The 27,502-nt window shown below is 45.9% G+C and overlaps 1 protein-coding gene across 1 annotated transcript in view; it reads right to left on the reverse strand.

Moving 5' to 3' along the window:
- Positions 1–6,826: 6,826 nt before the first annotated feature.
- LOC146176835 (inactive tyrosine-protein kinase 7-like) overlaps positions 6,827–27,502 on the reverse strand; it is a 144,017-nt gene continuing 123,341 nt past the window's right edge. Inside the window, 6 exon segments of the mRNA XM_084582979.1 lie at positions 6,827–11,275; positions 16,878–17,110; positions 21,782–22,024; positions 23,683–23,874; positions 24,405–24,677; positions 26,822–27,103. Of these exon segments, the coding sequence (XP_084439105.1) occupies positions 10,697–11,275; positions 16,878–17,110; positions 21,782–22,024; positions 23,683–23,874; positions 24,405–24,677; positions 26,822–27,103 (1,802 nt within the window). The 3' untranslated portion in view covers positions 6,827–10,696.

Below are 27,502 nucleotides of genomic sequence, written 5' to 3' on the forward strand. Positions count from 1 at the left end.
GTAGCAGAATCTCCCGAGGTGTAACACTTTTCGAGGACGCACGCACGGAAGCACACTATAGGAGGAAAGCCACAGTGTCCGCTACGCTCTCTCCGTGAACACCTGAACCACGCCGTAGAGGTCATTTCCAAGCCTGTTTTGACCAGTGCTGTACGCGAGAAGTGGAAACTGACTCTAGCCCCGCCGTGGTGGTGCGAGTGGAGGAAAATGGATGATTCTGGCCCAGATTGGGCTGGGACAGATAGGCCACCGCTGCTTGCAGCGGGGGCTAGCCTGCCACCGAATTTTTATCTGCTGTAGGACGTCATTGCACCCGCCACCGCTTCGGTGGTGGACGACGGCTGTAGCGGCGCGCGTCTTTCTCTCCCTCTTCTTTTTCTTCTCTATTTTCTCTTCTGTCCGCACGAGGCTGCGGAGGCCCGAATGCACGAGGGGTGCATTTTCTTTTGCTTCTTCCTACAGCCACAACAACGGTGGTGCAGTGGTAAGACGCCTGACTACTGCGCCGGAGTTCCCGGGTTTCAATCCCGACCCACAACCTCGGCGGCTGCGTTTCGATGGAGGCGAAACGAAAAGGCGTCCGTGTGCTGTGCGATGTCAGCGCACGTTAAAGATTCCCAGGTGGTCGAAATTACCCAAGCCCTCCACTACGGCTCCTCTTTCTCTCTTTCCACTTTCACTCCCACCTTACTCCCTTCCCTTACAGTGTGGTTGAAGTGTCCACAGAAAACAAGTGAGACAGTTACTGCGTCTTTCCCTTCCTATAAATCAATCAATCAATCCATCCCGACCGCGGCGGCTGCGTTTCGATGGAGGCGAAACGAAGTGGCGTCCGTGTGCTGTGCGGTGTCAGCGCACACTATACCCAGGGGGGGGGGGGGGGGGGGGTCGAATTTGCTCCGTAGCCCTCCACTACAACTCCCTTCTCTCTTTCCACTTTCTCACCTTCCTCCCTTCCTTTACGGCACGGTTAACGTGTCCACAGAGCAAGTGTGGCAGATACTGCACCTTCCCTTCCTGTGAACGAACTTAAAAAATTTAGAGGGTCTTTTGAGATGTCTCTTAAGAGGAGAATGGCGAAGGCCTACTTTTCCTCTCCTATCATTTACATTTCATCGTTCGGCTATCATCGCCGTTCGTTGCAGTGCTACGTATAATTGGTTTACAGGAAAGGAAAGGCGCAGTATCTTTTCCACTTTCCCCGGCAAGTGTGCCTGGACGGTACACCATTGCTCGGTCGCGTGGCGTTCCTTGGCGCGCGTTCAAGTGTGGGATTGCAGATGGCAGGAACGCTAGACAAGAATACATCTCGCGGAATCTTGTGCACAGATCTCACACACGCAAGCTTTTGACCATATGACCTAAGAAAGGCTTTCGCCTTAAAATTTCGGGCTATGTCACTGCACTGTCGGTACTTCTTCACTACGAGGGTCGGAACCGAGCTGTATGCTGTATGCCGTCAGAGCTCAAAAGCTCTGGTATGCCGCATGCCGTGACGTCACAGCCAAGGCCAGTTGCGCAGCCCATCAAGCTCTACCGGCGTTGCCTAGCAACGCTTAAGATGTTCTTGTGGCTGTAGGAAGAAGGAAAATAAAATTTGGAGGATGCTTAAGCTTCGCCTCCAAGAGTGGAACGCGATAGCGTTATTGCACCTCGTTCGCACCGCCCACTCATTCGCTCGGTATGCTCTTGAGTCACACAAAGACATAGTTTTCATACTCAACACTTCTAAGTGCACTGTACAACTTTTTTCTAATTATTTGTTTAAACAAGTGCTTCTCACAATCTACATGAGCGAGATAGTGATCTAAAGAAAGGAAAGACGCTTGATTCTACAACCCGTGAGGGTGCACGGCGAAACGTCAGGGGCGAGTGGCGCGCCACGTGTCGGGGCAGCGCCGCACATTGCGAGGAGGGCTTCTTCTGTGTTTGCCGCAAGATGGCTCTGCATGTGCGCAGAGCGCAGAAGAAACGTAGCGGAAACGTACTTCGCTACTCGTGTAACTGCGACTTCTGTATTATGCTCATAATTACCGATATACACCGCAGTATAACGTTCTACGGCACGTTTCTAAGGCAACACCGCATTCACTAGAAGCGCTTTTGTACCACTTTCAAGCATCGAACTCGTGGTTGTATCGAGAGCCTTACCGTGGAGGGCCAGGGCAGGATATTTTAAAACGAGTGAAGAGGATGCCAGTTCGACCGGCTGCCAAAACGTTCTTTTTTAAGTTGCACTCGAACACTCTACCCGTCAAAACCTGGCTTCACGAAAAAGAAATCTATGTCCTTTGGACGACAAACTGCCAGCTTTGCAAGAAGCCAGAGACAATCGAACACATATTCTTAGACTGCTGGGATGCAGTATTTCATTGGGACGTGCTACAAAGAACAATTAAAAAAGAGCTGCCACTAAACCCTTATGGCATCCGGTTTTTACCGGTGGAGAACGAAGACGTACCGTATGATTTAATAATGCTTCTAGGCCTCCACAGCTTGTGGAAAACACGAATGCAAGTAAGGCATGAAGATATTAACATTCGCAGTGTACGTGAAAATTTTGTTGAAAGTGCTGTTTATCTACGGGAATGTATCTGCGCGCTCCCTGACCCACCACAGTGGGCAGAAGTTCTGGATGACCTGGTAAAATTGAAGAACTTTTAACCTCACACGCGTCAGCTCAAGGGCAGCTGAAGTGTTTTAATAAGTGTGACCATTTGTTGTTCATGTATACTTCGGAAATAAAGAAAAAAAAAAAAACTCGTGGCTGAGTGGTAGCATCTCCGTCTCACACTCGGGGACCCTGGTTCGATTCCCACTCAGCCCATCTTGGAAGTTGCTTTTCTTTTTCTTCCTACAGCCACAACAACAGCCCCATAGGGCCAGGAACAGCCACTCTTCACCATCTCCAGGGCGAGCGCGTGCGGCGGGGGCTAGCCTGCCACCGATTTTTATATGCACCCGGCGTTGCTTCGGCGCGCGTCCTTCCTTCCTGCTTCTCTTTCTTTGTTTTCTTTCTGTTCGCACGAGGTCAGCTCACGTTAAGGTGGTCGAAATTAATCCGTAGCCCTCCACTACGGCTCCTCTTTCTCTCTTTCCACTTTTACTCCCACCTTCCTTCCTTCCCTTACGGCGCGGTTGAGGTGTCCACAGCCACGCCGGGTGGTGCAGTGGTAAGACGCCCGACTACGGAGCCGGAGTACCTGGCTTCGAACCTGACCTCGGCGGCTGCGTTTCGATGGAAGCGAAACGAAGAGGCATCCGTGTGCTGTGCGATGTCAGAGCATGTTAAATATCCCCAGGTGGTCGAAATTATACCGTAGCCGTCCACTACAAGTCCTCTTTCTTTCCACGTTCACTACCACGTTCCCTCACGGCGCGGTTGAGGTGTCCACAGAAAACAAGTGACAGTTACCGCGCCTTCTTATTTATGAAGTGCATGCCGGGATTTATCGCTCACGGCCAACGCCGCTGACGACACCGGCTTTTCTGCGACACGAGCGCTCACGGCCAACGCCGCCGACGACACCGGCTTTTCTGCGACACGAGCTCCTTAACGCTACCGCGTTAAAATTACTGGCTCTGTAGCTCCGCTGCCTCGTGCGGACAGAAGAGAGAAAGTAGAGAAGTTGGTTGGTTGGTTGTTTGGTTGGTTGGTTTGTGGGGTTTAACGTCCCAAAGCAACTCAGGCTATGAGAGACGCCGTAGTGGAGGACTCCGGAAATTTCGACCACCTGGGGTTCTTAACGTAGAGAAGTAAGAAAAAATCACCCACGATTACATTACTTCCTAATGCGAAATTTGAGCACAGCTCATCACCTGTTTCACCTTTTCGATAGATTGAGGCAAAGATTTCGAGCAAGACACGTATGTACAATTACAGACGTAATTTTTTTATTTTTTCACGCGTATTCCTTCAAGAAACACTCCCCTAAAGTTCTTAGCTGTCATGAAAGAAGCTTTGTGGTCGGAGGAATGAAGAGAGCAATTCAGTTATCGTTGCGGGAAGCAGCGCGTGGGCCCATAGGAACGTTGCGCGACGAACGGATAGCAGCAACTGACTGGTGCCGCTGACGCCGCTAGCGAGTGAAGCGAGTGAGAACGGGATGCACGCTCCGTGACCCGCTGATAGCGAGCCGCTGTTTCGGCAACCGGAGAGCACCCTTGCCGCCACGCAGGAAGAGGGTGGTGGCGGCGACGGTGTTCCGCAGTCAGCCCCAGCGGGGTGGTGCAGTGATAAGATGCCCGACTACTGTGCCGGAGTACCCGGGTTCGAACCCGACTTCGGCGTCATTGTGCTGTTTTCACTGTAGCTGCTACTGAACCTAATGATGGATGGTGCTCCATCTAATGTTAAAATGTCTCTTACAAGCAAGACAGAGTACCAAACTTTAGGGCTAATTTGTCCTTTATAGCCAACTGTCTTCTGCATCCAATGTCTGTTAAAAGAGAGGTCCAATTAATGAGTCACAGGGCGGCCAACCATTTGGGTGAATGGTGTCTCTCATACCCGATTGTCTGTTACGTCCATGTCTTTTATAACGGGGTTCAGCTGTATTTGCATCAAACTGGCAAGCTGCCACCGTCAAGATTTCTTCCACCTCTTAATTCTAAATTCTATGAGGACGGTTCTCATGCTGCTCTATGCTGATGCTGGAGGCTTGATCTGCATAGTCACTGAAAAATTTTTCAGTGACTAGACGCACTTGCAGACAGAATTCTACAGATAGTATGTAAAACCTTGCAGGTGTTCTTTGCTTATAATGTAATCAATTGCAGTAATATTGTATTTATAACATAACTGATTTGCAGCAGTAACGTTCCGGATAATTCATTTACTTTCCTCCATAATCGGTTACTGGAAATAAATTACTCTTAAAAAGTTGTAACCAGTGGTATAACTCTGAGAGCATCAACTTGGCGGAAAACACTAGTGCTAGCGAGGCAGTTTCCTTCATGACAAAGTGACAACAGACCGCTGCAAAGTAACATAATGCGTGCAATTATCTTTCAGCCCCGAGCGGGTCACTGCCACCTCTTATGGGAGCTCCCGTCTTGATAAATATTAAGTGCGCACCAAGAAGGGACCACCCACACTGTCTGATGACGCCGCAACTTGCATCCCACTAGTCCCAACTTGACACTGGGATATAATAGGGTACCTTCGAGATGGGGGTAACCAAATTGTCATGTCAATGCCACGCTACCCCCTACCCTACTTTTTCTTCCATCCTTCAAAAATGAACATTTGCTTTGCTCTTTGAACAATGAAGTGAGGGAGACATCAATGCCTGAGGCTTCCAGAGGGTCATAAAGTGATGTTATTAAAGCGAAAGCCTTTAATGCCTCATCGCTGTCAACAGGAGCTGTCGACAGAGGGTGTCACACTTTCGAGAGTGCACCATATATGGGCATTGGCAAACAGTAATTGAAAGATAATTATTGGGTTAATTGGTTGAGTAGTAATGAGTAACATGGTAGTTAGGTAATTAGATAGCTTATAAATTAGATAATTCGTAATAGTAATTGCAAGTAAATTAATTACCTAATTAACTAACTAGTCACTAACAAGTACTAACCATTGACTAACTAGTCAATAACATACTAATTAGTCATGCCTAACCAATCGGGTAATAACAGAGATGACGGCCATCAGTCATGACGTTATGACCGGATTTATGACGTCCTCACTTGGTGATGTCATGACGTCGCATCCGGCCATTTGTAATAAACGGAATTGACGCCTTGGTGACATCACATTCAGTCATGACGTCACCAGGCCTTATATATGAAGCTGACCCCACGGAGCCCAATCCAGGCGTCCGTGCACCACACCACGCAGCATACAGAAGCAGGCGCAGTACAGCAGGCTTCAGCAACGTTTCAAATTGGTTTGCAGGAAAGACGACGCAGTATCTGCCACAATTTTTCGTGGACACCTTAACCAAGCCATAAAGAAAAGGAAGGTGGGAGTGAAAAAACAGAGAAAAAGGTGCTAGTAGTGGAGGGCTGCGGACCACCACCCAATAGAAGATTTCGCCTCATTGCACTTTAGTGGTCCAAAGTGCTCCTACAATCTTTTAAAGAGTGGTTCATGTTCATTTCCTCCATTCCCCCTCTCCTAAAGTGGAATTCATGGCTTCACTTGGGCACAATGCACAATGCAGCTTGTGTGGCAAGGAACAATAATAGGGTGGAACGTTGAGCTAGTTGGTCACACATCTCTTGAAAGAATTCGGGCTATTCCAACGGCACCAAACAGAGCTAAAGGGATGTGTGTGCGGATTAACAACCAGGACTTCAGCTCTGGATGCAAAACTTTGCACGGACTAGGTACTCTAAGTGTATTCAGGGGGTTGTTTGTCAGATTCCCTTGAATCATGGAAAGAAATGTATTGGACAGACAGGAAGATCTCTCAGTGACAGGATTAGAGAGCACACTATGGCAATATCGGACAAGTCTGGCACTTATCTCGCAGTGCACTGCAAAGACTGCGTTGGTTGTAGAGACCAAAAATGTCCAGCTGATCTTCACAATGTTAAGCTTATGAAAAGGATGAAGGATAAGTTAGCAAGGGAAATTTATGAAGCATATGCAATCTGTGACTCGGGAGACCAATGTGTCAGTATGCCTTCAGTGGTTTTGTTGTTGGCTGCAGACATGAAGTGAAGGGAGAAGATGTGCGGGTTCTTGTCAATATAGATGTCAGTGCAACATTGTCCTTGTGTTTGTGTGTGCTTCTTAAATTTTGTGTTGTTACCTGCTCTGCTGCCTTCTTCCAAGAGAGTGGCAAGGAAAGCGAGATTTCAGACCATCAGCTTCTTTTTTAGCAATATTTATTCTCTGAAAAAGTCTCCAAGCTTGTTCACCTATGTACAAAAAACACAGCAGTCACAAATCTAAGGATATGCACAATAAGCGCGCATACAAAAATGATCAAGTCACAAATAGGCGGAGGACAGCTCATGTCAGCGTTTGGGACGAGCACGAAAGATACAGAGATGAGGCGCCAATATAGGTAATATCTTTACACATGTTAGGAATATAAAGCGCTTCAGCTACAACATGCCACTTCACACACATACACACAAGAGAAAAAAAATACAAAAGGCAGCGTGGAGGACGTGCTCAATGTTTTGCGACCACCAGTGTTTCAAAACGCAGCTGTAAAGGTACTAGGAAACCACCGTAATGCTCCGATTCCAAACTGCGGTGTCTGTCTCAACAAGGTAACCGGCTTCCGGTGCGCACATCAGTCTCAACTCTTAGAACTGGGAAATTAAGATAGCAATCTACTTCTACCACTTGTTTTTTTAGCATTAGAACAACGACAGGCTCATAACCACATGAACACTGCTCTGTCATGTGCCAGAAATTCCAGCATTCAAGGAATCTCAGTGATGATATATTTACAATGCAAAAATCCTATCTTTTGAAGCAAATTGTGATTGTTGAGGATGACACGAGAATGGTAACTATGAATGTATGATTTTCGTTCCAAGTTTGAAAAATATTCATGCATCTGGTTCAGTGCCAAATAAAGCTTGGAAAAAAGTTCGCTAATTATGACCAGAGTAATATAATTCTTCGTCTTCCTTACGAATAACTTTCTCGCTATTCGCACCACACAGCTGCTAGTTATGAAACAAGGTGTTTGTCCAAATACAAATGCAGCACGCCCTTGTTAATAGGAAGCATAGCTCTCTGCATATTGGGTTGCCTATTTCTACGTGCTTTCTTCAGGTAGCTAACGGCTTTGATCGACACTGCGTTTTTCATCCGAAGCCCCTGCACATCGAAACAGCCTTAAATACTGGCGTGTAAAGATACCCGCTAGGCGTAACATTGCACCGGCGCGGTTTTCAGAAGAAACCTACTAAACAAAAGTAGCAATACAAAGAGATAGAATGCAAGTCGCCCAGCACATCATTGCTTGGTGCGACATACAACACAAAACATAATGTGTAAACAGCTCTGCGTAGTATGTAGTTATTAGAGAAAGTTTACCGCATGTGTGTGAAAATGTTTATTGCATATCTGCTACTGGTATCGTCAGATCAAGCACAGAGAAGTCCTGGAGCATGCAGGAGTTCTGACGCGACTACAGGAGAACAATTATGTTTTCAAAATCGCATTCCACTAACTTTTGCTGCCTAATGTAATTTTTACACCGGTTCGCCTTGTATACTACGAATTTTGCTTTAGGTGCAACACATTAAATGAAAAAGTTAATGGATAATTTAAATGACCTGTGAGCAACGGCACAATTTAATACAAGAAGTTTACTTGATAGGTTATTCAGTCTAAACCGATTCCCAATGCCTCAGAAAAGATCTACGAAGTTCTGTATAACACGGCAAATTATTTTTAATCTCTCCTAACCACTATACTGAATAAACCACTGAATGCTTCGTTTTTTATGGCTACCCAAAAACGGTCTGTTCACATTTTAATGTGGACCAATGACCAAGCGTAACTACAATCTTCACCACATGCAGTGTTACACATTTCGATGTTTAAAACCTGTTGACAGGTCCTGCCAAAAGCAGAATGCTTACAGGTTAGATAAAGAATCACAAAGACACAGTAGAAACACCTTGTAAGAAATTAATGACAGGAAATTTGCTACTGGTACGGTAACTGCTTTCTTCATTTTCGAACTTGAAAAGGTATTGAATTATACAACAAATTTTCCTAACGTCGCATTGTTCTGATACTAAAATGAAACTGGTCACCAGTATCATTCTGGAGGCAAACATTTCATGAAAGAACTTAATAGCAGGCATTATATTGTACCAACACGAAAGAAAAACAGTGGTTTTAAAAATAACTATGATTCAGGTATATTATCAAAAAGATTATAGACAATTTACAGGTCCACTGTTCTGACTTACCATTAATGAATCAACATAACTGACAACAGAACAAGTCAAGCAAGCTATCAAAACCTTGGCTAACAGTTTACAGCTCCTAAAATCTAGCAGCGACAAAAAGCCCAGAAAGAAAGCACTGCATGGAAGAAACAAAAATCACATACTTTTCAAAACAGCCCACTGACATATTGTTCAGTCCTCTCAAACTTCCTCCTAAGCACGAAAATAGCCTTATTTTTTTCCGATTTTTTTCTTGTTGAGTACCCTGAAATGTCTAATTTAACGCATGACAGCTTTTCGCTAATATGTTTCTAATGTTAGCAATGTTAGTTACCTTCATTCATGCTAGTCACCTTCATTCAACAACCATACTACAAGCTAGAAAAGCTAAGACATTTATTTCCCACATTTCCTCCATTATTACTATAATGGAACTTGCTATGTGCATCAGTACCATAGGTGTTTAGAAGAGTGTATAACTTTCTGTGTAAAAATGCTGTCCAACATTTATAAAAAGCACCACGTCATCTTATATGTCAAAGGTGGTGATCAGAGGTGATGACTAGCCCAGGAACGTTGGACTCGGCATGAAGACTTGACCAAAAGGCTAGGAGGGGACAAATGAGTGCCACATGTCCATATTTACAATGAAAAAAAATATATAATAATAATAACTGCACTCGACACGGAAGTTATACGAAAAAACATGTATAGACGAAAAGGCGAGAAAACATCACATGAAAAGTCAGCTTGACAAGAAATTCGTTGGTCAAGGAACGAGTTGACACTTGAATTCAGCAATGGCTTGAAATTGACTGCTTTATATCCCCGCAGTCATGCACAAGGTTTCTTTATAAATATAAAGCGTAAGATGAAACATGTACACCTTGGTAAAAAGTAAATTAAAGAAATGTCTGTGCTTTCTTTAGAACTGCAAAAAAGTTGCAGAGCAATTGCACATCCTCAAAATTACGCATGTGAAATGAACCTGCTTCTTCCAAGTTGAGTTTGCAGAAAACTTCTCGCTCTGTAGCTATTGTGAGGCCGATCACACACTTTCTTTATTGGCTAGAAGTTTTGCACGTAGAGCATCTTACTTCTTTTTTATGAAAACTCTAAACTAAATTCTGACATATGAAAATTATGAGCCCACTAGCCCAGAAAAAAGAAACACTGCTTAGCACAAAAAGGTTAGCCTCGCAATATTGTCCGGCGAGATCTTGGCAGTCTGTACGCTCCAAAAGTTGGTCTGGCAGTATCATGTTGCCGACAAATTGGTTGAGACCTCTTAGTTAGGCCAACTATATGAGACATTATGCTGGATGCAAATGATATCAAAATGGCAGCGTCATAAGCATTCGTTGTTCCTCCATGCAAAAAGCATCGCCCCGTGGCATCTAACCTCCACGAAAATAACAAGGGATTCTTTCTGGTGTCGTCAGCATCAAATGAACTACGGTGATGAGCATGAACACAAAAACAAACATCAAGCTGCTGGAATCAGAACATTGGCAGGGCTTGTTCCAACTACGAGTGGGAGGTCATAGTGCCTTTAAAGTGAAAATAAACAGTACTAAACTCAATTACAACTAAATTTATATGTAATTAATTTAGTTTACTTACACAATTAAACTCAATACTACCTACCTCAATTAGCATCCTCTTTGGTGCTGCTCACATTTCATTTCATGCTGACAACATCAAGGCCCTCAAAACAGCCTTGAAAATTATTCTGGTACTTGCACCAGGACCTCTGTACACCCACGTCTTCGAATGACCACAAATATGAAAAACCCGACAGACAAGGTGATGTGAACGGACTTCATACGTTGCTATCGACGAAGATCTCGCCGATGCGGACCGCCACCTCGGAGAAGGTCGGCCTGTCTTTGGGCGACCGCTGCCAGCAGCGGTTCAGGAGCTCTGCAAACGGCGCGGGGACGTTCGCGGGTGACGTCCACCGCAGTTCGCAGGACTTGAGGAGCCTGAGAACCGTCGCGTCGTCCTTGTCCCCCTGCGGGAGCAGGCCCTGGGTGAAGACCTCCCAAGCGAGCACCCCGAAGGAGTACACGTCGCTTTTGGTCGACCACTCGTCCTCAAAGAGCGCCTCGCTCGGTGTCCAGCGGATGGGTACAGAGCGGTTGTGGTGTTGAGCGTACTCAGCGGCGTACGAGTCGCGGCAGAGTGCGGGACAGCTGACTTTGATGTCGAGCCGCGAGGTGATGAGGCAATTGCGTGCGGCCAGATCCTGGTGGGTGAAGCGATGGTTGGCCAGGTGTTCCATCGCGAGCGCCACTTGGTGGCATACACCGATAGCCTGCGCCTGGTTCAGTGGGGGTGGTTTGGGACCCTTTCGCTGGCTGTCCTTCTGGGTGGCCAGCAGGAACTGCTTGAGGTCACCCTGCATGCGTGAACGAGGGAAGGAATTGGATTCTCAGAGTACGGCAAGCTGAAGTGACCACAAGGACAAAGTGACCTAATTTTGCAGCAAGAAGTGCATGTGCACCACATAACTCATGGCTCTTTGACCATACAAGCTGTGATACTCAGCTTTGGAATGCCACCCCTGCCAGTAACCCCTTTGCAGAGGCTAACCGTAGGTGGAATAGCCTACGAACTGGGCAGGAAGCTAGTGACGGCACCCTGCAACATTTAGGATGCTGTTTGTATTAACCTAGTTTCCCAGCTCTCAAACGATAGTCACCGTCGATGCCATCTCCTTGTCCGCATTCCAGATTCCCTGAAACAATGTACCAGCGTAGACGATGCAAAATGATTCACCCTATTATGACCAACTACTCCAACATGTTCAGCATAAGGTGGTGGATGGTATGCTGAGAAATATGTGGATCATGAGATACCACAGTGTATGGGTTAATTTAGACCACTTAAGGTAGTGTAACAGCACATTGGAATTTTACAGGTAGAGGTGTCACTGATGGTCTAACCTGAGCTGATGTTCAAGTGAAGCGCATTAGAGTCAACTCGGGTTGCCTTGGCTTCGAAGCAAATCGGTGCCAAGCCAAGATTTAGACAAGGAGAGAAAAGGAGCAATGCTGTTGTGGAGAGAACAGCAGGAGGAAGAAGAGAAGAAAAAGAAAACAGAGGGACACAACAGCTCTCACCAAACGTTTCAGCTAAGCTGCAGGCTAATCTGTCACAGTTTTTTTTCTTCATTTGACTGCCGTCAAAATGCAGCTGCTGCGGCCACGATTCGACCTCAGATTGCGGGATTCATGATTGAATGCAAAGCCACAAATCACCTGCTGATGGCTCTTATCAAAAAGCATTCACTGTAATTCAACTCTGGCACTGATACTGACACACAGACATTCCACACATCATACCAAATGTTCCAGCGAGTGCAAGGATTTCGAATTACAGCAGGCGTTCCTGAAATTCACATTTCCACTTTGGTTAACATCCTACAAATTTTTTACAATAAAAAGATAGCGCAAAAGGACGAGGACAGAGGAAAGAGACCACGAACACACACCCAAACATGCCCAGCAACAAGTTTTATTGAATCCTACAAATTTACTCGCGGCGGTAGTGTGCAATGGAGAAGGAACTCAGATGATGCACGTTCCTTCACGTGACTAAATTGGGAATTAATTGGGACAGGTGAGAAAGAACTTGGGTAGTGAGGAAAGACGCAGTAACAGTCTCACTCTCTGCAGGCATGACAACTGCGGCATTAAAAAAGAATGAAAGATGGAATCAAAGTAGAAAAAATTCAGGGACATTTAAGCCTTGCCCTTAAGGCTGTCCTGTCGTAGCCTTGAAGGATTTTTGTTCCAAGCCCAGCAACGAGGCTCGTAAAGCAACTCTAGCGTTCGAAATCTCGTAGATGACAAATCTCGCCCTCATTTTCATCTAGCTTCCATTCATATTCCAGTATTGCTGCCAGCAGCTGTGTTACAGTGCTTAGAAGCGAACCTCTTGGGCCGTATACTTTTGACAAAGACTGTACCAGTGTGAGCACTACCTATCATGGGATATGTGCATATGCAGCAGCTGCTGCAAGCATGTATTTTCATGACACATTCTCACAGTGTGGTCCTCAATGAGTTTTCTACCGGGTGAACAGGTGTGTCTATACACCAGTGAGACTTATCTGTGTTTTTTTACCAGGAAAATGTGTTATAAAGAGGGGTGCAACCTATACATTAGAAAATTTGGTAGATTTGAAAAATCTAAAACGAAGCCCCTCCCTCCCTTCTTTTTGCGGCTATTTTTTGACGAGATGGGCACAAGAAATAACAATATATTTAGCAAACAAAGTTGGCAAACATCTTCGGAAAGTGCAGTTACAGATCATTTAAATTTCAAGCTGTAGGCAGGCCTCTACAAACTCAGACTTGCGGCTCTCAAACAGCTGGCGCCAAACCAAGCAGTGCGTGCCCACGATGCACGTAGAACCTGCCGATCGCCGCCAATAGACCTTTGCATTTTGAGCTCTCTGAGTACTGCCATATTGGTTACTGGACAGTCATGTGCACCTAGCGTCAGCACTGTGGGAGCTGCAGCAAAACCAGTTTGCGACTGTCCAGAAAGCAGGAATTTAACTCCCTCGCCCAGGCGCACGCCTGATAACAGACTGACAGAGTTATCGGAGTCGCTTTCCACCAGTTTTTGGCATTTTATTGTCATGCAGTGTCTGAATACAGCAATACATGAAGCCAGGATAATGCCACTTCAGGACTCTTAGGTTTCCGGTTCGACGACACATTGAGGAAGAACGCTTCGCAGCCTTGAATACATGCACTTCCTTGCAAAAAGAAAGGGTACTAAAAATTTGCAATAAACTTTTCTTTAAAAGTGTTTTTGATGAGAATAGAGGGGCTGCTTAGGTTCGCCAGAACATGGTACTATGATGCAAATGGTTTTAAGCATTTTTTTTAGGCCCATTCGATAGTTCGAACTTTCAGTTAATTCGAACATTTTTTCCAGTCCGCCGAATTAATGCGAATCTACTGTAATCTGGGGCAATAAGGCCAGTTTCATACAAGTCCTTCCTGCACAAAATAAAGAGATACGATATCCAGTATAAAATTTATAATGAACTTTTGGTAAGATATACACTTCAGAGCAATTCTAGTTTAATTTTATCTACTAATACATTGTGTACTTTGATGAACAATGTTTGCCATTTTTTAATTTTCAGTTCTTTTTTTTAACTCGAAGGTGTTAGAAGGCATTTCCCCCATATCTATATTCGACTTATATTCGAAAATTTCAACATTTGCATAACCCTAATTAAAACATATTCAATAGATCCATTTATTGATACCATTAATTTATTGATCAATAAAGCATGACTTATTGATTACCTTTTATTTATTGATCATTAAAGCATGCAAGATGCACCATCTTGCACAAGACTCAACTTTCTCTAAACAGATCGTGGAAAATGAAAGCTGCTGACGACAGGACAATGCCAGTTTACCAGATGCATTATCAGGACAGAGTTTTCTTCAAGATATAAGCACCTTACATACAAGGTTTAATGCTCTAAATCGAGTCAGTCTACAAGGGACATCGTAGTGAAAAGCTCCAGAAATTTTGACCACTGGGCTTCTTTAACATGCACTAACATCGCACAGTAGCCTTTTTTTTTTTTTAATACAGTGAAATCTTGTTACTGCGAACACCACATTAAGGAACTTTCAAATTAACTAATTTTTTAAGAATCTCTGGCAGATTTGCGATGTTTTTAGTGTAAAACTAATTCAGAATTATGAATTTCAAAATAGCGCATATTTCAGAATAACGAACATATTTTATTTCTTCTTCTATTATTTTGGAACATCAGTATTACGAATTTGGCTAACATTAACAGCGCCGCAGCTTGTAACTCTCGCGTGAAACAGAAACCGCCGTTTCTGTGTGTATGATCCGTGGGCTGTAGCTATCATCATCAGCACATCTATTACCAGCTCCTAGCGCCGCCACGGAGCTATGGTTTATTACGCAGTAGTCAGCAGGCCTAGCTGCCTGGATTTTTTTCTAATGTGTCGTACGCGGGTCGGTCGTTTGTGTGTTTGAGCGTGCTGGAAGTTTTTTTTTTTTTTTCATGCCGCGGATTATTTTATTGCAAAGTTTGTGCGAGAGCGATGATATTAGCCAGTGAAGTTCCAAGAAGATATGAACGCAGCCTCTTTCACTGCAAGAAATCGACACAGGGAAAACTGATTCGGCCTCTACAGACAGGTAGCATTGCCCCATCGACCACCGCAATCCTTTTGAAAGACCGAGACAAGGTTTTCAAACTTGAGGGAGTATTATTGGACGGTGTATGTGCTGTAGTGGTGTAATGTAGCGCAAGGTCGTGTTTGCTGCACGCGGCAGAGGAAAATAATTGATTTCTTCAAATAAATCAGCTTTGGAGTTAGTGCAACATTTTCATTTGAGATTTTGCTTGTCTACACACGTGCCCACTGCGAAGGTACGTCATTTGCATACCTAGGTTTGACCACTGGCTTATAATCGCAGATTTTTCATTACAACGATATTTCAAAATAACGAATGATTTTTTGCAGTCCCGCGGGATTCGTTATATCGAGATTTGACTGTATACAATATTAATAATTGGTTCACAGGAAAGGAAAGGTGCAGTAACTGTCACACTTCTTTCTGTGGACACCCGACCCACAACCTAAGGGAAGGGAGGAAGGCGGAAAGAGAGAAAGGGGTGCCATAGTGGAGGGCTACGGAGTCATTTTGACCACCTAGGGATCTGTAAGTGCCCTGACATCGCAAAACACTTTGCCTCATCGAAAAGCTGCCAGTGTGGGCAGGATTTGGTCCCAAGTCCTTGTGTCCAGCAGTCAAGCCCCCTAACTACTCGGCCACAGTGGTGGGAAGTTACCAAACTTTAGCTTAGTGGCTTCACTGTAAAAAAATATTTCGGTGCCTACCACATGTACTTTAGAACACCTAAAAGGTCTGCAAGGTGTGCACCTAGGATAAGAAAAGTGATGGCGGTGACAGATACTGAACCACCGTGCAAAGTCCCATAAAAAATGTTTGACACACAGCCCACATAGCACATGAGATATTGGCACTAAGACTAGCTACTCAGCAATGGATGAATTGGTATACATTCATATTATTACAGGCAGAGTGTTTACCTCACACTGTATTAGCATGATGGAAAATTGGAAGGGAGCCAATCACAACAATCTCTAGTAAACCCTGCAATCCACTTCCTCAGCCTGCTTTGTTTACGAATGTCACTGTAGTTATTGGGGAGCCACTGAGAATCCCTTAAGACAGATTTCGCGCTAACCCATGATGTTGGGAGAGGCAGGATTTTTCCCTAGATTAACCCTTCATTAACAGCAGTTGTTGCTGGGCTAGTTAATGGTCGTCAGCAGAAGCCATGGGAAAATGCGCTGAACAACACGACACACAAGACAGGGACACACGGAAAAAGATGAGCAGTCAGCCTGTCCCACTCGTGTTATTGGGTTTTTTTTAGCGTATTTTCCCACGGCTTCTGCTACCACTTCACTTTACTGCGAGCCACACGAATAGGGATTTAAAAATTATTGGCGCCCCGCCAGGGTGGCGCAGTGGTTAGGGCACTCGACTACTGTTCCCGACGACGCGGGATCGAATCCCGGCCTCGGCGGCTGCGTTTCGATGGAGGTGAAACGGAGTGGCGTCCGTGTGCTGTGCGGTCAGTGCACGTTAAAGAACCCCAGGTGGTCGAAATTTCCGGAGTCCTCCACTACGGCGTCTCTCATAGCCTAAGCCGCTTTGGGACATTAAACCCCACAAACCAAACCAAACCAAACCAAAAATTATTGGCAAATTATGGGCTCGAGGGCTTGAATAATGTGTGAATTCTCAGTAAGTTTTACTCTGTGTAATGCCTGCATACTCTAACCACTGTCGAATCTCTTGCAGGAACCCCAAACTCAAGAATACCGCAAAAAAACTGAAACTTGGTGGCGCCAGGAGAATCCGCAGCACACCCAGCACACGGTAACACTCACCCAGTCCGTGTACTCCATGATGGCCAAGAAGGGCTCGACGTCACGGCAGACACCCAGAAGGCGGGCGATGCCCTCGTGACTCAGCTTGTGGAACATGTCCATCTCGCGCTTGAACTCGGCGTGTGCCCACTCGTCCCGGGAGTGCAGCGCCTTGACCATGACAACCGTCTCGGCCTCGCCCTCGCATATGGACCGCGCCTTGGCCAGGAACACATCACCAAACTCGCCGCGCCCTGGAGAGCACCAACCACAAGAAATCTGTTCTCAGAATGTCCAGCAGTCACAGGAAGTGAAAAATATTATGGAAACAAACTACTCTCCGATATGTAAAGTCACTTCGTCCATATTTTTTGAAAACCAATGTGTTCAAAGACCTGCTTTTTGTCAAACATCTTCAAAGAGACAAAGACCTATCTTCTCCCAAATATCTTCCCATATCTGTACAAAAGCTATAAAATTGGATGAAAGGAGCACGGTAGGGGCAGATTTAAGGTCAACGTTTTGCGGATGGAGTCGAAGAGAGGGTCAGGGGCCCAATTCACACAATGAATTTCACCGCTCATCAACCCTGAAAGCCGGAAGGTTTCCCAGCACTCTGCTGTTTTCTGAAGGCATTTTACCAATGTGATAGCCTGACTTTGGTCGCCTGGGCTAAAAGCTGTACAAACAGCTTGACAAAAGCCCAGGAAACCCATACACAACATAGCAGGAGCAAACAGCAAATTCCAGAAGTTCATTAATAATGCGACTATGACATCCAAAGGTGTTATACAATGCATATGTCACTGCAGCACGATAAAAAAACAAGAAATAAAAAAGTTGATCAATATTAAAATCAATGGAAAAAGCTCAATAAGGCAGAAAGTTCGTAACGGCGAATATAATATTTAAAGTAAGAACACATGTAGGGATAGATTACCGTATACACGCGTGTAATGGCCGCACTTTTTTTTCCGAGATTGGGGTGAAAATCAGGGGGTGTGGCGATTGCATGAGAAAAAAGACAGCGAAAAAAATTATTTGCGGTGGTACCTGCCTTTATTATTGTCAAAAAACTCCTCGCCCTCCTCTGCTAAACACGTCGGGATTTCAGGCTCGTCCCGTGTTCAGAACATCACTCCTCGTCGTCGTCCTCCTCCTCCTCCGAACTCATCGGGACTTCAGGCTCATCCTTGTCCCAGATGAGGCCATCCTCCGTACCGTCCAGCCGAAACAGCAAAGCCGTTGCGCCGCGTCTCCGTCACGTACTCGAGAAGTGAGTCTTAAACTTTCGGAAACATGCTCTGCTTCCCTCGGAAAGCGCACCTCTGAACATTTGTTTTCCTGAGGGCATCTTCTTGGGAGCACCATTGCCGTGCACATTTTTCGTCAACGCCAAACTTTTGTCCAGCCGCTCTTTTTCCTTCTTCTTTCGCGTAGTGAATCACTTTCAGCTTAAAGTGAGCGGTATAACTAACATATTTTCCCATCGAGGAAAAAGAAAATCTTCAGCTCACGAGCGCAGAACAAATCAGGGCAGCGATGTGTTCCGATTGTGAGATTGCACGTGATATGCTTCAGGTGATCGAGGAAATGGCTGTAAAACGGAGGAGCGAACAGACATGGATTGAAATGGATTAGATTTGCTGGCCTCACCCTTTGTAACGGGCGGGCATCGCTGCGGCTAGGAGCGCCCCCTTTGTAACGGAGGTGGTGGCCGCTGCCCCCATGCTCGACTTTTTTTTCCCTAAAATATTTTGTTCTTAATACTTATTGGCAATTCTACTTCTAACCTTACGCTTCATTTTGGCTTTCACTTGATTTTTGGGCCCAACATGGCGGCAGTAACCACAAAACGTTCCGTATTTCTTGCACCGCACAGTAGACTGCACTGCCCAACTTCCTGAAACTCATGGTGCGGCTTTTACTCAGAAAATTTTTAAAGTTTTTTTTCCTAATTTTTCTTTCTAAAGTTCGGGGTGCAGCCATTACATGCGTGCGGCCATTACACGTGTGTATACAGTATACCGTATTTACTCGAATCTAACGCGCACCTTTTTTCCGATATATCGTGTCCAAAAATTGGGTGCGCGTTAGAATCGAGTACAACCCTAAATCTCCGATATCATATCGCCATCGGCATATCAAAGTGGCCGCCTGGTACGCACCGTACGAGCCTACTAGCTGGTCTAGCTGTCTATGCCTAGCTGCAGTAGCGTCCTTCGTGTGCTTTAGTACATGAGCTTTGGTTGGCCTACCCGTTTTCTGCGATTGACCGACCAGTATGGACGTGCCGACAGCGAAGATTCGTCGAGTTCATCATGATGCCGCATTTAAAAGGAAAGTCATCGTGTGTGCAGATACGGACGGAAATCGGGCCGCATCACGCGCATTCGGAGTTCCGGAAACATGCGTGCGGGACTGGCGCAAGCAGAAGGAAAAGATTTTCGGCAGCAAGGCTACACGAAAAGGTTTCAGTGGATCGAAGCAGGGCCGGTTCGCCGAAATAGAAGAGCGGCTCGCAGAATATGTTCTAGAGCAGCGAGCGGAGCAGCGGCCAGTGACGACGGACCTGCTCAAAGTCCGGGCGATGCAGCTAGCCCTACAAACAGGGCTAACGCGGAGCGACTTTAAAGCGAGCAGGTGCTGGCTGTCAAATTTTATGAAGAGAAAAGGCATTTTTCTTCGAAGGCGGACAGGGATATGCCGGAAGTTGCCTAAAGAGTACGAAGAAAAGCTGCACAGTTTTCAGCGGTTCGTTCTGAGTTTGCGCTGCAAGTACGGCTACCACCTCGGCCAGATTGGAAATGCCGATCAGACACCGCTCTACTTTGACATGCCTGCTACCACAACCATTGAAAAGAAGGGGGCGAAGCAAGTGCGCGTGTTGTCTTCCGGCCACGAAAAAACACGCGTCACCGCAATGCTTTGTTGCACCGCGGATGGACATAAGCTGCCCCCGTATCTTATATTCAGGCGCAAGACGCTCCCGAAAGGAATCGTGATTCCGAGTGGCATGATTGTGCGCGCCAATGAAAAAGGTTGGATGACAACGGACTTGGTCGCCGACTGGATCGATCACGTCTGGCGCAAGAGACCCAGCGGCAGTTTGGGCCTGCGTGCGATGCTTGTGCTCGACGCTTTCAAGTGCCATCTCGACCAACGCATCAAGGACAAGCTCGCTGCATGCAACACCGACCTTGTCGTGATACCCGGTGGCATGACATCGCAGCTCCAGCCGCTCGATGTTTGCTTGAGCAAGCCAGTGAAAGATAGGATTCGGGCGCTCTACACCGAATGGCTTGTGAGTGGCTGCCATGAATTCACTCCCAGCAACAGAATGAAGCGTGCCTCACTGCAAGAGTTCACTGGATGGGCGAAAGATGCGTGGTGCACGATACCGTCTGCCATGGTCATCAAGGCCTTTAAAAAATGTGGTATGTCGAATGCCATGGACGGCACCGAGGATGAGATGCTTTGGTCCGTCAACAGTGACAAGGAGTTGTCTGACAGCGACGACAAGTGAACCTTGTGCCGGCATAGTGACAATCTTGGCAAGATAAGCCGTTTCCTTTTGTGTGTGTGTTTTTTAGTGCACCGAGATTAAATCTTTGCTTTTCCAAACGAGACAAAGTTGTATTGCTGTATGAAAGCGTGAGGTGCGCGGTACTTTTTTCGCGGAGAATGGGTGCGCGTTACAATCGGAGCTTTTTTTTTTTTTTCGGGGGTGGGGGGTCACGAAAAACGGGTGCGCGTTACAATCGAGGGCGCGTTAGATTCGAGTAAATACGGTATTTGCACGAAGTAGGTTCTCAACTGCTTAGGACTAAAACCAACAGTGTCTATATTTGTTGAGAAAAACAGAAAGATTATGAGCCAAGGATTGTAATTTGTAGTCTATTTTAAAATGTGGTAGAGACCACGTGTCAGTACATCTAGTGTTTGCTATTGCAGTGCGGTGTTCAAGAGATGCAAGACCTATGAAGTCCTATCCTTATTTTATGCTTCATAGTTAAACCTTATTACAAGAGACACTCAAGGGAACCCAAAAAAGGTGTCTCTTGTAACCAAGGTCTCTTGTAACCAAAAATTCCTATCAACTCGTATGTGTGAATGTGTGACAGTTTAGATTCCCTTATCTAAATTCTGTTCCGTATCAGTGTCTTCTTTTGTTGCAATATGTCAGGAACCAAGAAAGAGTGCCTCCTTTTCACTGGAAAGTCAAAATGTCCTTATTGTTTCAGCCACTGTCATCACATTCCTGTGTGACAGAAACAACAGGGACACCTTGACTCCTCAGTAAAGAGGAGGCACTCCTTCTTGGTTCCTGACATATTGCAACAAAACAAGACACTGATATGGAACAGAATTTAATTAAGGGAATCTAAACTGTCACACATAAGAGTTGGTACGAGTCAGCTGCATTGCATGAGTGTATCTGGGTTAATTGTGTCTCTTATAAATAGTGAAAAAATTACCTTAGGGACGTGGAAAAGTTGCCCTTAGTAACAGAGTGTCTCTTGTAACCATGTCTCTTATATGCAATGTTGTTAACATGGCAAAAATAAGAAAACTAACCAAACCATTTTCAAGTGTCTCTTATAACCGAGTGTTTCTTGTAACCATGTTTCTTGTAACAAGATTTTACTGTATAAACAGTTTCCTTTTGCTGAACATCGCATACCTGCATTCTTTTCTCCTAGCGCAGGTTTGCAAACTGCACATTGCCCCGGTTAACCTCTCCCATCTTTTCCTCTCTTCCCTATTCCTCCCTTCTACTTTCTTTCCCTCAAAAAATGGCAATAAATGATTCCTGTCTCCTCTATGTGCAACTGCACTACTATGCGCTGTTACGTCCGAAAACTTCTACACTGCATGCTTACAAGTTTGCATTCAGCTGTAACTGAGACTGATCGCACACTGACCGAGCAGCATCATAGTGTGCAGATCTTGACGCGGGTACTGCAGCCGGTCGTAGGAGCTGCGACTGCGTCGAGACTGCTGCGAGTGAGACCCCGAGCTGTGTGACAGGGCGTCAGCAGCAGTGGTGGCGGCTGTGTTGTTATCACTGGGCGCCACGATGGAGTCCCGCACCGACGGCACCACGGGGGCGACGGTCTTGTCGCACATCTCAGTTGGTGCAATGGTGTCGTCATCGGGCTTTGCCACTAGAACACACAAGGACAAAAGCAAAATGAGGCTGATGAACAGTGCTATTCAATACACTCATTATGTGCTTTGCTGGGCTAACGACAACCAGCAGCAACGTACCCAAAGTGGTCACTACACTACTCGTGATGATCGCGTTCAGTGAGGTTAGCTATTGTTCCCGTTTTCACAGTTCCCAATGTGCCTAACAGGAAAGAATAATGGTGACAGCATTTATTTGACAGCCACTTGGATGAAAGTGCAGTTGGGAGAAAAGTTTTAAACAGTTTGCTTCAAGTTCTCTCTCTGGTTCCATGTGAAAGCAAGTTCAGCGGGTAGCATTTGCCAGAGCCTATGGATGTAGTCGATCGCTAAGTAAAGCAACTAACACGTGACACGACCTATCGTTAACTGGTCGAGAAATTCATTATTTCTTTCAGCACTCCCAAAATACGACGAAGGAAGGCCGCTAGCAGCTGTGTTTCGATGTGGAGGTGAAACAGAGAGGCCTCTCTCTGTGTGCTGTGCAATGTCAGTGCGCGTTAAAAATTCCCCGTAAGGTCGAAATTACTCCGCAGCCCTTCACAACAGCTCCACTTTCTCTTTTTCGGCTCTCACTCCCACCTTCCTCACTTCCCTTATGGCGCGGTTCAGGTGTCCACAGCAACAAGTGTGACAGATACTGCACCTTTCCCTCCCTGTGAACCAATTATTATTAACCATAGCCACGGCATCCCTCCCAGTACCCTTGAGATCCCACAGGACATGCTACGGACATCCGTGAATGACACCAAATATCCGTGAACAGGCGTCAGAATGACATATACGGGATGTCCTTGGATGAATTCAGGACCTGCCAAATATCATCTGTATGTACCATTGTGGCACCCCACAGATTTTTCCAGGTCAGTGGTGTCACTAGGAACTGCGCATCCCCCACGATGACCGCGAAAGCAGCATGACACGCACGAGTCATGGCCTCGTGCATCATGGTAATCACTTGATCACTGGGAAGAGCTAAGTGTGATCACTATTTGCTATGGCAACACTAGCACCGTTAAATTGACAAGCACAGCAAATGGTGCATTAAGAAATGCAGTGTAACAAAGTGCAACAGAGTGATCTGGAGATGCGAAGAAGCGGCTATCTTTGGCTTGGCATGGACAGGCTTCTTTCAGACAGCAACAAGCAAATCAGCCCAATAAAGAATCCTTTTATGTTACATTCCTCTCTATGCACCAAAATTCCTATACGGCAGACCAGGAGGCTGACAGAAGGTACAGGCACTTGGCATAGCCACATCCCCACCATAAAACACAGTTCTTCGTACATGCACGAGTGCGTAGGAGCTAAAAGTTAGCTGTGCAACAGTTTCTGAACTAGCAGGAGCCCAAGGTTCACTAAACGTGCTGGCAACGGTGGCAGGAATTATGTTAAGGCTGGTTAGCCTCGGTTCAATGCTTCAAGCAGCAAATCTGTATGTACGACAAGAGATACCCTGCCCTTACTGCCTACCCTCATAATGGAGACTTCTGTGCTTAAATTAAAACTTGCCTCATTCCCACAACCCACGTGACCTCGAAGCTAATCGTCTGGTTTGTTACAACCCTGCAGTTAAGCTGCGGAGAACTACTACGCATGGGTTGCTCAAATCTGCTGTGCATGCTTGGTGGCTCACCTTCGGAGGAGACCTGAAGCAGGAGCAGGGCTTTTCTACGTGCCCGGCGGAAGCGGCACCAGATCATAAGTCCCAAGACGAGCATCATGTAGATGGCCGCCGCACCCAGGGTAATTGTGACCGTCTTGGCCATGGTGTTCTCGCCAGGGTCACCCACGCCCGGCAGGCTGCCCGACGAGTAGCCCTCGGAGTCTGCGGCGCAAGGAAAGCAGCGCTATGTATACACACACAAGATGCACACTCTGATTTGCGCCAAATTGGAGGCCGTCCTCGTGCAAGAAGATATATATTTCATTGGCAGATTTGTGTATTAGCCAGGGTCAAGAGATTGAGACATAACACGAAGAGCTCGTGCATAAGCAATGAAAATTCATTTCCTAATACGCTATGGGTAAAGGTGGCTGCAATACTCCAGTAGTAATACTGGCCTCTATGCTTAAAGTGCATCTCACAGCTGTTACAAATCTTAAATGGGAACTCATCTAAAAATAATGTAATTAAGCACAAAGTTCTTTCATCATGACACATGCAAAAATTGACACCTCGCAGCGTACTAAATACTGAAACTAAGACTAAACTAAAACTGATAACTAAATAGTAAAACACAGCAGCGCTAACCTTTATGGCTACAGGAACGTGCAGTTGAGTTTTGAAGTGGTGTTTCGCAACTGCTACGATCAACGGACAACAAGCGGTGAGGAGAAATATGAGCAACTACTCACCGAGAACGACGAGGCTGGCCTCAACGCGACGCAGGCCTCCGCTGTTTCCAGCCGTGCAGCCGTATTTGCCATCGTCGTCCCGGTGCACTTCAGAGATGTAGAGTGAGCCATTGTCCAGCACTCGGTAGCGCTGCGGGTCGAAGTTGTTGAGCACGTTGTTCCGGTCCCACTGGATGGTGGGCTCAGGGTCGCCCGTTGCCCTACAATGCAGCATGGTACTGTAGCCTTCCACAGCGCGCGTCGTCGACGGCTGGACTGTGAACCGAGGCATCACTGTAGTGGTGGGGAGACATGGAGTCTTCGTCAGTCACCGAGAGCACTGAAGTGGGAAGTCTAAATATGCAAAGGCTTTGAACCAAAAACAACAAAGTATGCACTGCCCATCTGGGCTGGGGACCATGTTTCATATGTACGTTGAGAAAGACGGAGGAAGAAAAGACTACTATGGTTAAATACAAAGCTCAAGTGTGAACGCAAGTAACCGCATAGGCGTGTCCACAAAATAAACATATTTGACACCAGAGAAAACGTGAAAAGAGCATCACCCATTCTTATGCCTGTACCTGTATATAAGAGCACCCTCGTTAACATTAAGTATGCTGCCAGAACAATAAAGATACGCTTCCATTTAAGGGAGTGAATCTGTGACATTAAAGAAGATGAAAATAGTGATCCAGCCCCCGCCCCCCTCGCATTATAAGCCTGACAATGACTATTATTCTCGATTAAAAATAGACAGCAAGGCTACAAGGACCAGCATTCATCAAGAAGCCTGATGTATTCATTTCGGTCACTGATCATCACAAACACAATGCATAAAGGCAGGATTGGCTCAAGTTTGTAAATCTTTCGCACTGTGAAGAGGAAGAGGAATGCTGGTGAGGAACCGACGGGGGCATGGATGCTCCAGGCTGTTTTGGTTGCCATCTTTTGTCCAGTGCACTGCAAGCATTAAAGAGCGCCTCTGGCTACTGTCCCAGATCTCAGCCTTTGGATGCCTACTTGTGGCTCGTCTTGAACGAGTCAGTGCTAGCGAACACCACTTGAAGCGAGCCATCTGTCCAAAAGAAGCCACTCCCCATCACTCTCTATCTTTCATCCTCTTCTTTTTTTTACTTCCTCAGCCTCTCTGAGAGTTCAACATCTGCCCAGTAGAAGCATCAACAGCCGAGAATTTACAATGTTCTGCATGCAGTCACGTTTGTGAAGTTCATGTGGTAGGGCATTTCAACATTTATGTTGATGCACTTTGTGACCTTGTGCTTTCCTTTTATGGATACTCCCTGCTTTCCAGTTCAAAGGCCCTGCAACTGATGCAATATAACGGGTGCACCAGATTGGTTGTTGTGATTTGTGTCTTAGTTTGGCACAGTCAAGCCATAGACACATTAGTATCATAAAAAAAGTATAAGTGCTATGCCAGTAACCTGAATTACCCATTATGAAAAGGAGGCCATAAGTGTTTGCTATTCAAATGCAGTCGCTGCTCCTTGCTCCTGACTGCAGAATTGGCAGGATTTCGGAATGGAAACAGGCCACCGAAATGACACACTACTTCTAGGTCACAGGTACATTCGTATGGCTCGGTTAAAGTCACATCCTTTCACATAATGTGGTAGATTATGACTGCGTGCTAATGAGTACATGCCCGACCCAAAATCACAGTGAAATATTACAGGACTGTTTTCATTGACTGCAACATGATTGTCACCTCTACTATCATCATCATCACTAGTGCTACTATCATCCTTATCAACTAAATGCACCCTGATTGTCATTGCTACTACCATCATTATCAGCACTACTATCATCACTGTCACTAACTACATCATCATTGTCATTGCTGCTATCCTCTTCACGCTACACAATAAAAAATTGTGATCTGCTTCTCATAAGCCTGGTGTGGAGTAGTAGTTAGCGTGCTTGGCTTGGAATTGGACGGATGGTGGCCCAATTCCCCGTGGAGACAGACCTTTTTTTCTTAAGTGTCAGTTCATGTAGACATTTCCCGTGGACGCTTCCACAGTCCATGGCCAAGAAAGGCTTTTGCCCTAAACCGAAGTGCTAGTGGACCTTATTCTCAAATGTCCAAAGCACGCTCAACTATGTGCCGTTTTCTGGTTTGCTGTTTACTTTCCCAGGCCACCTTTAGAGCAAATCTTTCTTGGCTCATCTCCATCCTACCAAACACTTTCACTTCCGGCATACTGCATAGAGGTAGCTTAAAACAGATAGTCAATTAGACCAACTCAGGAGGCTGATAGGCTTCATAACTCCTACCGCGAGCAGAACCTTGCTGCCATTAAACAAAAAACGATAGACCGAGACAGAGAAGACAAAGAGAAAAAGATAGAGAAAGAGTCAAATAGCACCCCCCACTGAAGAAGATACAGCCTCTCCCCAATCCCAACACTCACTGATGACATCCAAGCGTACGGTGGCATTGATGAGTCCCTGTGTGCTGGTGGCGACGCACGTGTATCGGCCAGCGTCCTTTGCCCGCACTCCCTGGAAGCGCAGTGTCCCGTTCTCGTCACGGATGTGCGGCGGCCACTCGAGTGAAGGCTGCTGGCGGCTCTCATCCTCCTTGATCCAGCGCACAATGGGTGTAGGGCTGCCACGCGCACGGCAGTACACCTTGGCGTTGGAACCCAGCTCCAGGTTGCGGCTTACAGGAGCAGGAACAAACTTGAGGCGCTCTGGATTAACCGTGATGACAAAGAGGAAGGAAAAAAAGGAAAGAGGCATGTCAATGAAAGGACTAAAACACTGGAGAGGAAGTTCTTTGACGTGGAGCACAATCCTAAGAGGGAGTGCCTGCAAGCAATCTTGCCAACGGATAATAATGCGACTACGACAAAAGGACATGCAGCCTTGTCAGAGTGGCAGAGGTGAAGAGAAACTCCACTTAGGTGGCTACAAGTTTAGCTACAAGTTCCAATGACTCCTGAGATTCAATCGATTCCAATTATTCCCTGAGTAATCGAATGACATAGATAGATAGCCATCCTAAGATATCTCGAAGATACCTGCTATTCGCTGGATATCTATATTTGACGAAATAGGAAAAGCAAATTTTTGCTTTGGCTTCGAAGAAT

This window comes from Amblyomma maculatum, chromosome 10 (assembly GCF_055883805.1).
Source record: "Amblyomma maculatum isolate TAMU_Amacu chromosome 10, ASM5588380v1, whole genome shotgun sequence".
Lineage (NCBI taxonomy): Eukaryota > Metazoa > Arthropoda > Arachnida > Ixodida > Ixodidae > Amblyomma > Amblyomma maculatum.